The sequence below is a fragment of the Scyliorhinus canicula genome, chromosome 2, assembly GCF_902713615.1.
Source record: "Scyliorhinus canicula chromosome 2, sScyCan1.1, whole genome shotgun sequence".
Taxonomy (NCBI): domain Eukaryota; kingdom Metazoa; phylum Chordata; class Chondrichthyes; order Carcharhiniformes; family Scyliorhinidae; genus Scyliorhinus; species Scyliorhinus canicula.
Window position 1 is genome coordinate 115,456,111 of NC_052147.1, and position 16,235 is coordinate 115,472,345.

The 16,235-nt window shown below is 41.3% G+C and overlaps 1 protein-coding gene across 22 annotated transcripts in view; it reads left to right on the top strand.

The window, feature by feature from the left end:
• Positions 1-16,235, top strand: part of LOC119957355 (gephyrin) — a 671,364-nt gene that overhangs the window by 467,926 nt on the left and 187,203 nt on the right. For 16 of the 22 annotated variants that reach the window (XM_038785368.1, XM_038785379.1, XM_038785283.1 and 13 more), the window contains one exon: positions 6,052-6,093. The exons of the other annotated variants lie outside the window; for them this stretch is intronic. In XM_038785368.1, coding sequence (XP_038641296.1) covers positions 6,052-6,093 — 42 coding nt within the window. The remainder of the gene's footprint in view (positions 1-6,051; positions 6,094-16,235) is intronic. 22 annotated transcript variants of the gene reach the window in all.

Sequence of the window (16,235 nt, forward strand, 5' to 3'; positions counted from 1 at the left end):
TTCTTTCCTTCAGCTTTGTTCAAGAACAGAATAGTGTTTCTCATTCTTACGATGAGTCCACTTGTATATGTGATCCCATTAATTTCAGTCCCAGAATTGAAATTCTCAGGGAAATTCGAAGACATCAGTCTCAGATGTTAATCACTGAGCCAAATGTATGGAAATTTGATTCACCTATTTCGGGGCTGTTAGAATTCTGTATCACTCACTTCCAAAAAGTCATTGCTTGGCATTGTTTTGGTGGCATAAACTTGTATATTGAAAACAAATTCAACCTCCTCACCCAAGAAAAACTACATAGACATAATTGCATTCATTTAGATTTCCAAGTTTGTATTCTTGTTTTCAAATATGAAGACTAAAGATATATTTTTTTAATCCTTTTTCGCCATGGTTTTTTCAGGATCAACCTATTTATTACTAACCCAAGGCTACTTTCACAGACGATCAGTTCTACTTTGTGCCCTTTTATTTCTGTAAACTTGAAATATGGTCGAAAAGCAAATGTCATTATTAGATGTTTAGTTAATAAGTACAAAGTGCTTGTACATTTGTGTTAGCTTTCAACAATACTTCAATGGTGTTCCTAGCTACTTTTGCTAAGGAAAGGATTTAGAGCATTAACTTGCGGTCGACTGGGACACGTAATGTTAATTAAAGCTATAATTATAACAGGAATGATTTAATACATGTAGTACATTTAATGAGCTGCACAGCCACAGTGTTGCCAACTTTTTAAGTTTTTTAATTTTTTGATTAAAATTCATGGTAGGATTATTTTACCTGGGCAGTTCTACAAGATAAAAGTAGGATACGTTGTTTTACAAGAAAAATCTATTGGTGAACATTTGCATGACAAATCCTTTTCATTTTGTTGATGTTATTCTGTTTAAAAGAAAACACCAAATTGGCTGTCATTTAAAATTGCCTTCTCTGTCATAAAGTGGTGTTTAAGTGGTTGGCAACCCTGTCTGACAATTATATGGAATAGCTGGAATTTTGAAATATTTCATAAGATGTCTTGCATATTTTGAACAGTCACCTAATTTGTTTTTTAAGTTCACATTTCTTCGTTCTTCTGCCTTTAACACTTCTCCCCCCCCCCCCCCTTCCTCCCCCCACACCCCCATTTTAGCAACTTCGAAGGGCGGATGAAGGGAAAGGAGTTGCTAGTAGAGGCGGATCTCTCAAAGTAAATATGTTCACAAACTTTCTGCAAGTTTGTTTAGCATTTCGTACTTGCTTTCTCTACTGCCTCCCATTTTCCCCAAACTTGCAGTCTTTGACTTCATTGCTTTTTCATATCTTTGTAGTTGTCCCTATATGAAGTTTATTTTCACATTGAGTTTAATGTTAATTACTTGTGTTTGGAAATTGACGAAAATGTGGTGTTCCAACTTCTGTGTTATGTCTTATCTTCCTTTCCAGTTTATCTGCTGTTTGATAATTTGTATCACGAGCTCTTTCCCTTTTTCTTCTGATATTCTCATGCAGCTTGTTTACTAAATGAAGGTGAAGGAAATTATTTTAAGGTGTATCTGTTTCAAGCAACAAAGTCAGTAGATTATTTCTTCAGGACAAAAGAAATGCGCAGCTCCTTACTGGTTATTTGCCGGCTCTCGGTTTAGCACCTTGACATCACGTTCCTCACTCCCTAAATTTGAAGCCTATTAAAACTTAAAGCTGCAATTTATTACAGATAACTTTTGTGATCTTCACACCGTCTCATTCATTGGTCTCTATTTTTGCCTGTAACCGAACAAAAATAACAGTTTGGCATTTTGTAAATAACAGCCCCACTTGCCGAATGAGCATGTTGCTACAAATGAAGATGCTCAGAAAAGTTATCGCCGTACCCACTTTTTTTTTAATTGCAAAAATTTGTGTTCTGATTGCGGTGTTTCGCAAATGAATATTTGGGGAAACGACATTAGCTCTAGAAGGCAGTGTAAAATCATAGCTGCTTGGATTATTGTGGCAGCTGCTCCTGGTCCTCCTGATCCCCAAATACATTCCTTTCAAAGAGAAGAGAATACACGGATACATCTAATTGGTTGGATAGGATGGTTAATTGGTAGCAGTGCAGTTACTTGAGGAATGTGTGTGCGACTCAGAATTTTCTGTCGCACCTATTTGAAGAGAACTTAGCTGCTTGTATTTAAACATTGCTTTGTCCATTTACAGAATGGAAATAGTCCTCTGAAAGTTGTGTTTACTGAATGCTACCTAATAGGCTGTACAATATAATGTGCAACACAGAGAAAGTGGAACATCAGTTATAAAGTGACTTTATTTTATGCCCACAAAGATAACCAATCGTACAAGTGCATTTTTAATCACAACTATTACATATTTACATATTCTGAGAAAGAAAATTCAGCTAAACGTGACTAACATGAAATGAAACCCGATGAAGCTGGCGTTGTACGATTTACAGCAGAGTAGATGAAAAGGAAATTTGATGGAAGTGTTCAAGACGTGAGCAGTTTGCACAGAGTAAATAAGAAATAACTTTTTCCAGAGGCAAAGCAATCGCTAACCTCAGGGCACAGATGTAAGGTGATGAATAAAAGAACCAGAGGTGACGTGAGGGAACTTCTTTTTTTGCACAGCAAGTTATTGTGATCTGGAAGCAGATTCAATTATAAGTTTCTAAAGGAAACTAGGTGAATACTTGAAGAGTAAAAATATCTCAGGACTATGGAGGAAGAGCCGCTACATGCGGCTAAATGGACTGCTCCAGCAAACAGCTGATAGAGGCATGATGGCGATGGCCTATTCTTTTCTGTGCCTTTCCATGATTCTAAATTTCAAATGACTTAAAAGTGCAAAGAAAACTCAAGCAGAAGTGTCTAAAATTATAGTTCGTGTCACTTTTTCAGTTGACAAAAATCTGAAATGTAGGTTTTCTCCTTGCCTGTGTTAATGTGATTTGGCTTTTAAGCATTGGTGGTGTGCCATTTCTCAGAAAAGGTGTGTTGAGGGCACAAATACAAGTTCTCTGATCAGCTATTCACACTTTTGATGATCTAAAATTGAATCCAGAATATAAGATAAACTATTGTCTACAAAAACATATCTATTTACAGAATGTGTGCATAATTCACTGACACCATCTGTTTGCGCGAGTTGGAATAAACTTTGGCATGATTGTTTACCACAGTCTTCCCACACTTCAATTGCACAGAATGTCCCTGCCCCTGGTACATGAGATCACAATAGTTGATTACCAAACGAAAGTATGAAAGTCTTAGAGTTGCCAGAAAAGTATCCCTCGTATATTTTTAAAAGCTTTGGAAAATGGAAGAAGCTTGAATGCACTAATCTGATCAAGAGAATTGACCCACACAAGTTTGCACTTTGTAATGTCATGAGAAATCTTTAAACATATTGGTGCCTTGTAATCAACCCTAGATTCCCGCTCTGTAGAATCTTATTCATACAGCTAACAGCATTTTAATACAAGTTAAGTTTGCATTGTAGCTCACCTATCAATTTGGGTGCCTGTAAATTTACAATAAAATTAAACACTAGTTGACTCCTTGTCTCTAATATATCTTTTATAACAGGTGTGCTGTAAAGTTTTAGTCTCCAACTGTTAATGTGCTTTTTGGCACCCAGCATCACAACAGCAAGTTTGGCCAGAGGGCTTTCTCATACTTGTAACATTTACTTCAGATGTGACCGCCACTGATTTTCCCACCTACCCAAATTTTTCACTTCAGATAGTCAGCATAGCTTGATTTCTATCGATAGAATTGTTGATTATATGATTCAATCACAATCTGCCAAACTGTTGAGAAAGGAAACGGTCCAAAGAAGCAATGAATGCCTAGTGGTTATTTTTAAATTGCAGAGTATCGTTGCTCCTGTTTTCTCAACAAATTAACCTGAACAAACTATGACAACACATGAATGTCTAAGTCTTAGCCTCAGGTAGCATATTGAACCTGCGTATGTAACAAAATCACACCATAATTGTAATTACATGTGGTTGGGATGTAAATTGGGGTTTTTAAATTAAGATTAGGGCATAGTTGGCCTACGTCACTGGAGTGCCCCATAGATTACAAAAGATGAGTTTGTAACCCCAGCTATGCTGTCCAGGAAGCAAGTGATCATGACCAGTCTCAGTGCAGGAAGAAGTAGTTATGGAGGAAGCAGTGGAAACTTATGGAGGAAGAAAACACTTTTGATGATTGAAAAAATAAATCAGGGGCAGCACGATAGCATTGTGGCTAGCACAGTTGCTTCACAGCTCCAGGGTCCCAGGTTCGATTCCCGGCTTGGGTCACTGTCTGTGTGGAGTCTGCACGTTCTCCTCACGTCGGCGTGAGTTTCCTCCGGGTGCTCCGGTTTCCTCCCACAGTCCAAATATGTGCAGGTTAGGTGGATTGGCCATGCTGAATTGCCCCTTAGTGGCCAAAAAAAGGTTAGGTGGGGTTATGGGGAAGTGTGGGCTTGGTTGAGGTGCTCTTTCCAAGGGCAGGTGCAGACTCGATGGGCCGAATGGTTTCATTCTGCACTGTAAATTCTGTGATTCTGTGAAGAGTGTCGCACTGGCAAGTTAAATAGCTGAAACCCAACTTGATCCATTGACTCGTGAGATCTATTTTAAGCTCAGTAGGGACTACACAGAAGAATTAATTGTGCAAATGTCCCTCACAGAAAAGCCTTGGCAATTGTACTCCTGGCATGTTAGAATTCTGACTGTATGAAAGTTGAGTTTGCTATGCTCATGAACCTTGAACACCTTTCCAGTTGATTAGGAATGGCCTTATGATTGATAAAGTGCAGGAGAATAAAGGGCAGAATCTTTCTGAACAATCACCTGAACAATCCACTTAATCTTTTTTATATTTTTGAAAGGAGACAAACCTGTTTTCTTATAAATAGCTGCGCACAATGACTAAACTGTACCAAGTGTACACTGTAATTCATTGCAGCTTTAAGTATTGGTCCAAAAACTTCCTTAGTGAAAAACAGTTTGGAGTGCAAGTGATACAGGTTTTCAAGTTTAATCTCTCCCAAAAGTGATGAGGAATGTAGTATTAAATGAAAGGACATGCTGTTTAAATCATTTTCTGATGTTTACATGTAGCTCCATCAAAAGCTGGAGGAGCTCAGAGATCAGCTAGAAGGAAATGTGAAAGGAGGCTCTCTCAAAGTAAATATATAATTTTACCTGGTGATGTTACTCTGCTGCTGGCCGATAACACCAGCTCAAATTTTTTACTTTATTTCTTTTTCTCTTCCCTTCCTCTTCCTCCTCCACCACAACAGGGGTTTCATTAGAATTGAGGCTGGAGACTAAGAATTAGCTCTCATGGTTAATTAAGAATTTCAGTTCTGCTGTCTTGAAAGAAAAGGTATCCGTTTTGTTGCTCTATATTGGCAAAAGTGGAAAACTGCATCAACAGAAAATCTGCACAACAGAAACCTTAAAATAAATGCCAATTTGCAGAAGACAATTTTTAAAATTCCACTTTTGCATCTTTGGTGATCAGTATTGAAGCATTTGCATCGGCCATCGTTTTCAGGTTGTAAAGAATACTCAAGATCTCTTCACAACTAAAGTGAGGCAACTGTGATACAGATTTGATTGTTGATATCTATGGCACTACCGGTTTCTCCTGACCTTTGTTGAAGATAACCCCTTTTCAACACTTTCAGCTGAGCAGAATTCAAGCCAATACATTTTTATTTGATTTGAAAGTTTTCTGACATGAGATCTTAACAAAACCAGTGTGAAAAGTAATCTGAGGCACATGCTGCAAGGGATGTAAAAAGTGCTGCAGGTTAATTAGAAGGATTGTGTCTAGAATATAAGGAACAAAAAGGATGCAGGATCTTCGTTGGCTTTAGCCCATATTATTTAAAACTCAGCTCTCATAATTTACCTTAGCCGTCAACTTCAAGAGAGTAAATATTGATGAAACCCCTGCCTTCTGCCTCAGAGCTGGAACCACCTATGCAGAGAACCTCTTCAGACCCTTACTCAGCACTCCTTCCTCATTAATGGTGTTTTCTTTTCCCTTGCTGCACAACCAGGCTGAGCTCTCTTCATGCACACCTTCTTATTGTGCTACAGAGGTACACTGCACGTGTTCTTGCATCATAATGCACTACTGTGTTGCTTTGCGCCCTGCTCCTGTAAACACAGTATTTGCAATTCTGCATGTGACCTTTGATGTTTTTTTTCTGATTTTGAATAAAATGAGTCGTGTGGTAGAGTGTAAGAAGGGTGGGGAGGAAGAGAGTGAAGGGATTTTTTGCCCCCAAATATTTAATATCTTTTGGCAGAACTAAATCAGTCTTAAAATGGCAGCATTAATGTTTAAAAGCTGTTAGGGAACAAATGAACAACAATATGGTGCCACCTTTAAATATAACCCTGGTAAGTACCCAAAAGACAAGGAGGGATTTTATTTACTGCTGACATTGCACTGGCTTCAAAACATTTTTTCTGTGTTTTTTTTGGTTAGGGGGAAGGATATGTGTAAAATCTCATTATCTTTTCAAGTCACGTAGGAAGAGTATGGCTAGAAGAGTTCCCTCTCACTTTCTTCTCTTTGTTTTAGATACAATATTTTTCAAAATTGACATCCCACTTTTAAAGGCACAAGATTCAAAGAATGATGTGTCAAAACCAAATTCGACACTATTCACTTTGCTGGTTTCTGTTTGCAAGAGCACTGGAAAGATTTTGCCAACTTCATAATAAAAATGTGTGCAAATCTAGCTTTCATTTTGCATCCTTCCAAAATTGTCCTCTGCACAGTTCTCATGAATTTTGCTAATGTAGAATTGGAAAACTCTGGAGAATTAATCCCAGTCTTTCAAATTGCAATGCTCATCGACAGCTATTGGGAATTTCATTTGTTTCTGATGCAGAACCGTTATACCATGCTGAAGTCTTTATCTGTGTTCAATGTAAACGCTCTGGTTCTTGTGTAGAGGTGCCGCGATGTTGAAAAAATGAAAAATGAAATGAAAATCGCTTATTGTCACAAGTAGGCTTCAGATGAAGTTGCTGTGAAAAGCCCCTAATCGCCACATTCCGGCGCCTGTTCAGAGAGGCTGGTACGGGAATTGAACCGTGCTGCTGGCCTGCCTTGGTCTTCTTTCAAAGCCAGTGATTTAGCCCTGCGCTAAACCAGCCCAATGTTTTAAAGTATTCTGCAAATTCATTAAATTAAGATTCATATCATAATTCTCGATAACTAATTAAGGTGGTACTTGCTGGGCAGTGCATCTAGGCAGCATTATATTTGAGGCATTTCCATGCTATAGTACTTGTTTTTGACATTGCCTTTGCTGCAGCTTCAGAGAACCAATACGGTTGGCTTGTTGTACTGCCTTAATCTAGTTAATAGAAGGATTGTGTACAGGAATGGGCCCCAGGTTTATGTGGCTTGAAAGTTGGCAATGGGTGACTATTGTTTATCTCAAGTTATGTCTTCACAGGAAAGGATTCTTCTTTAAACTGATTAAACAAATTATTAGGCCAGTTTGATACCAGTTGCTTGATAGTGATACTGTTCTTATTGGGCTCCACTGAAGTTCAGATGGGAAATAATAATGCCATGTAGATTCCATTAAAACTGAAATGTTGACAAACACTTCAAGTAAAACTGTAAGCATACCCTTATTCTTCATTTTCCACATGATTTAAGGAAGATCACTCCAAAGATACGCGAAGGAACCCAGCATTATCATAAATTAGCGGGTTCGAATCTAAAATCTATCATCTTCCCAATAAACATCTTCAATTCTCTATTTTACTTCCCAGTCATGTTGCAAAGAGCTCCACATTATGGCACGTTTTCTGCACCATAGCATATTGTTGTAAACTGTCTAAAATTTATTTTATGAACATATGAATTAGGGGCAGGAGTAGATCATTCGGCCCCTCGAGGCTGCTCTGCCATTTCATAAGATCAGGGCTTAAAATTTGTACATGTTCTATTAATGGCAGCTCACCAAAAATAGATGCGTTCATTTCTGGCAAGAATATTCATAGCCCAAAACTCCACACACTGACAAAAAACAAAAATTCCCTTCATCTCTATTTCCATGCATCTTAAAGGCATTCGGGAAGATTTGGCATGTTTGTTCTTTTTGTCACTTGGAGCTACCCAGTTTATGATTATTGAATGGGGCTGCCTGAAGTTGACCCTTCTCCCACTCAGAACATGCAAAAATTTTGGTGGAAAGCAGCTGCCCTCTGGTGTTGGCCAAAGTTCTCAGCCTGCCTGCTCTTTCCGTGTGTGTTGACTTAGCATTTGGTGTGTTGCAGCATTTTCTGATTTAGTTTCAATTGTCCTTCTTTCCGCTTTTATTTGTCCTGTGGTGCTTGATTGTGAATGTGCTGTGTGTCTCTGTTAGTAACATAAATTTGACTGCATATTGCATGAAGTTTAGACAGATCCACGCAAATTTATAGTCTTCACAGAAGAAGGAAGAAAATAATTCTTCACACAGAACATCATGTTTGCGTTTTTGACTAACTCATTGAACGGATTTTCCTTTTACTCCTTTGTCATAAACACACTGGGACTTCAGCCGCCTCATGGCTGAATTTAAAAAAAATTTTAGAGTACCCAATTCATTTTTTCCAATTAAGGGGCAATTTAGCGTGGCCAATCCACCTATCTTGCACATCTTTGGGTTGTGGGGGCGAAACCCACGCAAACACAGGGAGAATGTGCAAACTACACGGACAGTGACCCAGAGCCGGGATCGAACCTGGGACCTCAGCGCCATGAGGCAGCAGGGCTAACCCACCGTGCTGCCCTCATGGCTGAATTTTTGGCTGAATTGTTATTGTTACAAGAACCAAATACGAGACTTTCAAGGCGCTGAATGGCCAAGCTGTCTGAATTATAACCCCAAGACTCGTAAAAAAGACATTAGCATTCGTATATTTCTTGATTTGTCAGTTTACTGTGTAGAATATAAACCACTTTCAGAGAATTACTGCTGCAACTTCAGGTGGAAAGCTTACCTTTCAATCAGCATTAATGCATGTCGCAGATTTTTTTTAAACCTCATTACCATAGAATGGATGATCCAAAATTTACTGCCTCATAACGTGAAATAGTTTGGTGGTCTCAGAAATGGTTAAAACAAGGAAGTCATATGGTTTTTGTCACATAAGGAAAAATAGGTAGCTAGAATTAAAATTCAAAAGTATATGTTTAGGTGGTTGCACAGTGGTTTAACTTGCATTCCCATCCATAGTTTAAATCGTCTTGACTAATATACGACAACAAGGAGCCCCTCAGGGGACATGGCTGAGGCTAGTGAACCACCTCATTGTGTACAAGAGCTCCAGTATAGAGGCTGTAGCCGATTCCTGAATTCAAACCTATTGGTTGAAAATGCAGTATTATTACATTGTTATAAAAACCACAAATGTTCTGTGGGAAGAGAAGCAACAACAACTTGCATTTATATAGCACTTTGAAGGGGTTAAACATCCAAAACGACATTTGGCACAGGTGAAGAGATTGATGTTAAGGAGCAACTTAAAGGAGGTGAGAGAGGCAGTGAGGCTCGGGTAGGGAATTCCAGAACTTAGGACCTAGGCAGCTGAAGACATAGCCATCACTGATGAAGCAATTTAATTGGGCATAGACAGAAGGTCTGAATTAGAGGAGCACAGAGACCTTGTCAGGCGGTAGGCCTGGAGGAGGTTAGAGTGAAGGGAGGGTGAAGACATGGAGGGATTTGAAAACAAGGTTGAGAATTTTAACACCAAAGCATTGCTTGATCGGGAGCCATTTGTAGGTCAACAATGGGTAAGTGGAACTTTGTGAAAGTTAGGATAGGGGCAACAGAGTTTCAGAGGCATTCAAGTTCATAAGGTAAGACACTGTGAGGGCATTGGGATAGCCAAGTCAAGAGGTAACAAAGGATTTTCTTCAGCAGATAAGTTTGAGGCAGAGAGGACAATGTTACATATATGGAAGAAGATGGAGTTAGCGATGAGGTAGATATGAGATTAGAAGCTCATTTCAGGATTAAATAGGATACTAAAATTGCAAATGGTCTGGTTCAGCCACAGGCATTAACATGAGATAGGGGTGACACTGCGGGCTCAAAATGGAGTTTGTGGCAATATGTGGGATTTTCCGGTTGTGCTTGCCCTGAGACTGGCAATTCCCACCCGAGGTCAACAGACCCATAAATGGTCCATCAAATTTTCTGTCCCATCCGCTACGATTCCTGCGGCGGGCAGGACCAGAAAACTTATCCCAATGCCTTCAGCCTTTTAAATGTTTAGTGGGAGGAAATTAATGGTCAATGCTGTGAAATGGTGGTGACCTGATTGCACGGGATCAAATATGGAATTGTGGGAAAGATGGATTTGGGAAGTTACAAGGCATTCAAGGAGTGTTCAAGGATCTTTTTCTGAGAAGTGGGTGAAGATGGTAGATTTGAAGGGAACTGGGTAGCATTTGAGGGGAGATAATTGGCAATATCAGCTAACATGGGGGCCAGGACAGGAGGTTAGTGGGAATAGGGTTAAAGGAGGATGATGTGTCTCATGAACAAGTTGAGGTTGAAGAGTGCATAAGGGAAGAGAGGTTATTAATTTGAGACATGAGCTATGTTTCTCTCTCTCTATAGATGCCAACTGAACTGCTGGGGTTTTCTACCATTTTCTGTTTTGCGTTCTGATTTCCAGCAGATTTTGCTTTTACAGTTGTGATTTAACTTGTTTGTAGACTAGCCAAATGTTTAACCAGATGCACTTGTGCTTTTGACCAACTCCAATGACACAATCTTGCTCCAAATAACCGGTTGCAGGAAACCTAAATAAACGTGTGATCCATTCAATTAATCTTTCTTGTTGAACAAAATCATGATTTCCCAGGCTACCAGTCAATGTTGTACTCACTTTATGTCATCCATTTCTTTCTCACTTATTTTGAGTTTGGTCACCGTCTACCAACATTCTGGTAACACCATGGCCCAGATCATCCCAAGGAGTGGCAATCATCGTTGGACTGCCGCTTTGGTCAAAAAATTCCCCCAACTCAATGCTGTTCTGCATTTCAGAGCCTTCGGAATCCTGCTTTCACAGAAATGCAGAGGGCAGCGTCCATTGGGAACCACTGAACCGGAGTATAGAGGAATGGAAGACAGGACACAGGTTTTTTACACAGGGGCTTTTAGCTGTAATTGTCAGATTTGAATAATAGTTAATGGATGATAGAATTTATGGGTGGATGGACAAGTAGATGGGGGGATAAGTGGGTAGGTGGGTAAGAGGGTAGGGGCTCTGTTGATAGGGGCTTGGAGTAGGTAGGTGGATAAATGGGCAGAGGAGTAAGTGGTGAGGTGAGTAAATGGATCGGGGGTGTAGAATCATAGAATTTACAGTGCAGAAGGAGGCCATTCAGCCTATCGAGTCTGCACTGGTCCTTGGAAAGAGCACCCTACCCAAGCCCACAACTCCACCCTATCCCCGTAACCCAGTAACCCCTCTCAACCTTTTTGTACACTAAGGGCAATTTATCATGGCCAATCCACCTAACCTGCACATCTTTGGACTGTGGGAGGAAACCGGAGCACCCAGAGGAAACCCACGCAGACACGGGGAGAATGAGCAGACTCCGCTCAGACGGTGACCCAAGCCAGGAATCGAAACTGGGACCCTGGAGCTGTGAAGCAACTGTGCTAACCACTCTGCTACTGTGCCTCCCTTGTGCTACCATGCCCCCCTGATTGTGTTTGGGAAGGATAATCAAGTTGCATCGAGGAGGTGGTAGTGGGTGATGGAGGATAGTCGGGCTCAGGTCAGATCTGTAGTTGGGGGCGTTTAGTTGGGTGGTTAGGTCATCGTGGTTTTGCAGAGGGGGTTGGGAGGGAGCAGTTAGAGCGAGTGATTGTGGGGGCAGGGTTAATTCTGGAGTTACCAGGATTTAGATTAGGTTTTAATCTACCTAACATTTCCTGGGTAACTATTCAGTAACTACCTTGGTACTGTCCCAAATGTCCAGCTCTTAACTCAGGGTTGGACGACCGGGAGTCGAGAAAATTTAGCCCAATATATCCTCGTATACAATTTATTTGTAGAGAATATCCAAGTATCACATTGGTGAGTAAGAGAGAAGACTTTCAGACATTGGATTGAGGCTTGTTCTTGGAGAAATGAAGGGAAAGGTTTCCTTTTATTCCAACCCATGTTTTGTCAGTAAGGATATTGACCAGGATGCAATTGCATTTTATTAGCTAATTCCACCATATTTAATTTTCCTGTTGCGAATTTAAATACGCACAATACCCTTTCCTGGATTTTATGCATGAAGTTGTTGCTCAATTCTTCCTCAATTTGGTGTGTAGTCTGCTGCTTATTGTCTCAGCCCTCATTCCATTCCTTCATGGCTTGACTGTATTTATTTGCTGTGCTTTTTTACAATTGTGGTTGAGCTTTCGATACCCATAAATCTAAACTAAGTGGGTTACCAAGTCAAGGGAGAGATTCAGACCAGAGTCTCCTAATTAAGAGTCAGAGGCTGTACTGCTCGAAATGGCAAAATGCTGGATTCAAGGTGACATTGAAAATGAATAAGCAATCTCGACACGCAACTCATTTTTAAGGGAACATGCACTGTTTATTCATATTCAGTAGCACCCCATTGAAAGTTTCATAAAACTACAGAAGATTTGGTTACGCTTGTGTGCAAAATTTACTTTTACTTTCTGCCGAGGCCTGTGATAGTAGTGGTTGAATATTTGTTGAAAAGCATAAGTTTGATATGCTATAGCCCCATAAATTCCATGTATTTTAAGTGAGTCAGCATCTTTTTACGGTGGATAGGCGCTAATTCTGCAGCTATTACCAAGTACAAAATATTTATTTCTGAAAATTTACCGCAAAGTTCACGTTATTAAAATATATTGCAGAACAGTCACAGCAGTTGAGCAAGATTTTTTATTTATGGAGTGGGAACAATGTTGTGGCCATCCATATTAAATGATGTGGGATACTTGGAAAAGGGATGTTGAGGCGGTTGAAAAATGTATACAAAGATGTGTCATTTTGGCAATCTTTATTTATTGACCAAACCATAAAAGCCTACATACTGCAACAAATTATCTTGACAGCCTGATGCTCAAAATCTGGTTCCTGGATATGTTCAGATAGTTACGATAGCAAGCTACTCACTTAAGTCATGAGGTGAAATCATATTGTGGCAAATTGGGAAATGTAATTAATTAAATGGTAATTTGTGGACTGGTGCCAGAGAAAAATTGACCACGAATGCTGTTGTCATTGCAAAAACCTGACTAGACCACTAATGTCATTCCACAAAGGGACTTAGCACCCTTAGCTACAATACCCTCACAGTAATGATAGGATGGGCAATAAATGCTGCATAGCCACTGTTGCCCATTTAACAGTACTAATTTTTTTTTAAATTCAAGGTCCAGTTTCCATATGCTGAATGGCCTCCTTCTGCACTCTAGGAATTCTATGGTACTATTGTCTGATTTGTATTATTTTCCTGTGCTGAGCTGAAATTTCTGAATATTGTCACATGTTGCAGTCGGATGCTAACAAGTGAGACTCAAAGAACAGGCCCTTCGGCCCTCCAAGCCTGTGCTGGTCATGATGCCTGTTTAAACTGAACATTTCTGCACTTCCAGGGTCCATATCCCTCTATTCGCATCCAATTCATGTATTCATCAAGACGCCTCTTAAACGCGCTATCGTATCTGCTTCCACCACCTCCCTCGGCAACGCATTCCAGGCACTCAGCCCCCTCTGTGCAAAAAAGACCTGCCTCGCACATCTCCTCTAATCCTCTAAACTTTCCCCTTGCACCTTCAACCTATGTCCCCCAGTAATTGACTTTTCCACCCTGGGAAAATGCGTCTGACTATCCACTCTGTCCATGCCACTCGTAATTTTGTAAATCTCTATCAGATCACCCCTCAACCTCTTGTCATTCCAGTGAAAACTATCTGAGTTTATTCAACCTCTCGTCTAAACTAATACCCTCCAGACCAAGCAACACCCTGATAAACATCTTCTGTACCCTCGCTAAAGCATCCACATCCTTCTGTGGCAACCAGAATTGTATGCAATAACTAATTTTTACAAGTTATTGAATATTCTCGTCAGTGCATTCTGATAGCTCAAAGAGCTTCTCCATTGTAATTGTATAAAGCAAATATGACTGAATAATTGGCTTGTTTGGGACTTGTATCTGTACTTACAACATAAATACATTTCTGAAATGAGTATTTGTTGAGAGAGCAATCTGATTAACTTTCCAAGTATTTCACAAGAAAGGTTTGCATTAACTGATAACTCTGATTCATTTGATTATGAATATCAACTGTTCAGCACAGTCAAATATGCAGATTAAAAGCAGAATATAAAACTAAATACTACGGATGCTGGAATCTGAAACAAGAACAGAAAATGCTGGAAAATCTCAGCAGGTCTGACCACATCTGTGGAGAGAGAATAGAGCTAATATTTGAGTCTGGGTGACTCTTCATCAAAGCAGGGTTGTGTATTCACATTTAAATACATTCAGAATTGATTTTTTTTGTATTTTAACGCATTTTATTCAAACTTGTATCAAAGTAGGTTACAGCAAATAAACACCTCGGGAAACATTCTTCCCAACAATCAACTATACAGTTTGTACAGATTTTTCTCCTTTTTCACCCCCCTCCCCATCACCCACCCCTCCCCCCTCCCCATTGCCCACCCCTCCCCCCTCCTCATCACCCACCCCTCCCCCCTCCTCATCACCCACCCCTCCCCCCTCCCCATCACCACCACTCCCCTGCGACGAACAGCTCCTCAAACATGGTCACAAACATCCCCCACCTTTTCTCAAACTCACCTGCTGAGCACCTTAACTCATACTTTATCTTCTCTAACGGCAGGAAGTCATACAGGTCACCCAACCATGCTGCTACCCCCTGGTGGCAATGCCGGCCGCCACTCCAGCAAAATTCGTCCCAGTGCAATCAGAGAGGCGAAGGCCAAGACATCGGCCTTCCTCCTCTCCATGAGCTCCAGCTTCTCTGAAACCCCAAATATCGCCACAAAAGGATCCGGGTCCACTCCCTCCTCCACTATCCTGGCTAAGACGGCGAACACTCCCACCCAAAATCTTCCCAATTTTCACAACCCCAAAACAAGTGCACATGATTCGCTGGCCCCCGCCCACACCTTTCACACTCATCTGCTACCCACTGAAAGACCCACTCATTCTCGCCCGAGTCATGTGCACCCTGTGCACCACCTTAAACTGTATCAGGCTCACCCTTGCACAAGAGGAGGTCCCATTTACCCTTCGCAGTGCCTCACTCCATACTCCCCAATTGATCTCCATTCCCAACTCCGCTTTCCATTTCTCCTTGATCTTCACCACCCGCTTGCCTCCCTTCTTCCCCAGCCACTTATATATATCCCCAATTCTTCCCTCCCCTTCCACATCCGGAAGCAACAGTAGCTCCAGCAGGGTGTATCCTAACTTGCGCTTCCAATCCCCTCTACCGTCCGTCATCTTCTCCACTTAACTCCTACCCCTTTAATTCCACTCTGTACCTAGCCCATCCCAGATGGACCCTTTCTTCGCCCGTGACCATGTCACCACCCCCGCCGCGTTGCAGAAACCCCCCCATGCTTTTCCCCTTCCCCTTCTTCCCCCCCCCACCCCCCCCCCCCCCCCCCCCACTTCCCCTTTTCCCCCCGGCCACCCCTCTTGGCCTTCTCCCCCACCACCTCATTTCCGTTCACCAGCATGACCTGCTAGCGCGACTGCCCCTGGCCAAAGGCACATCGTAATGACCTCCCTGTCCCTCTCTCACCACCCCCCCCCCCCCCCTCCCGCCCCACTCCTCAGCTCAAAGAAGAAGGCCTCCTGCTGGCCTTACCCTCCCCCATCCAAACAAGGACTTCTCCTGAACCCCAGGTAGCCTTCTCCAAAAGCAAACAAACAGATGTTAAACACAAACAGTCCCATAAAACAGGAGGGGGGTTGGGAACATCCATCCCCACATAACCTTTTCACCCCGACAACTCCTTACAATCTCAATCTCCTGATAAATCCAGACGTTATTTCCCTCCAAGTCGGAGCTCACTTCTCCCTGGCTTCACTTTCTCTTTCTCCACAAATTTATGGAGTCTCACAATCAGCGCCCGCGGCGGCTCCCCAGCTCTAGGCTTCTGCCTCAGAGACCTATGCGTTCGGTCC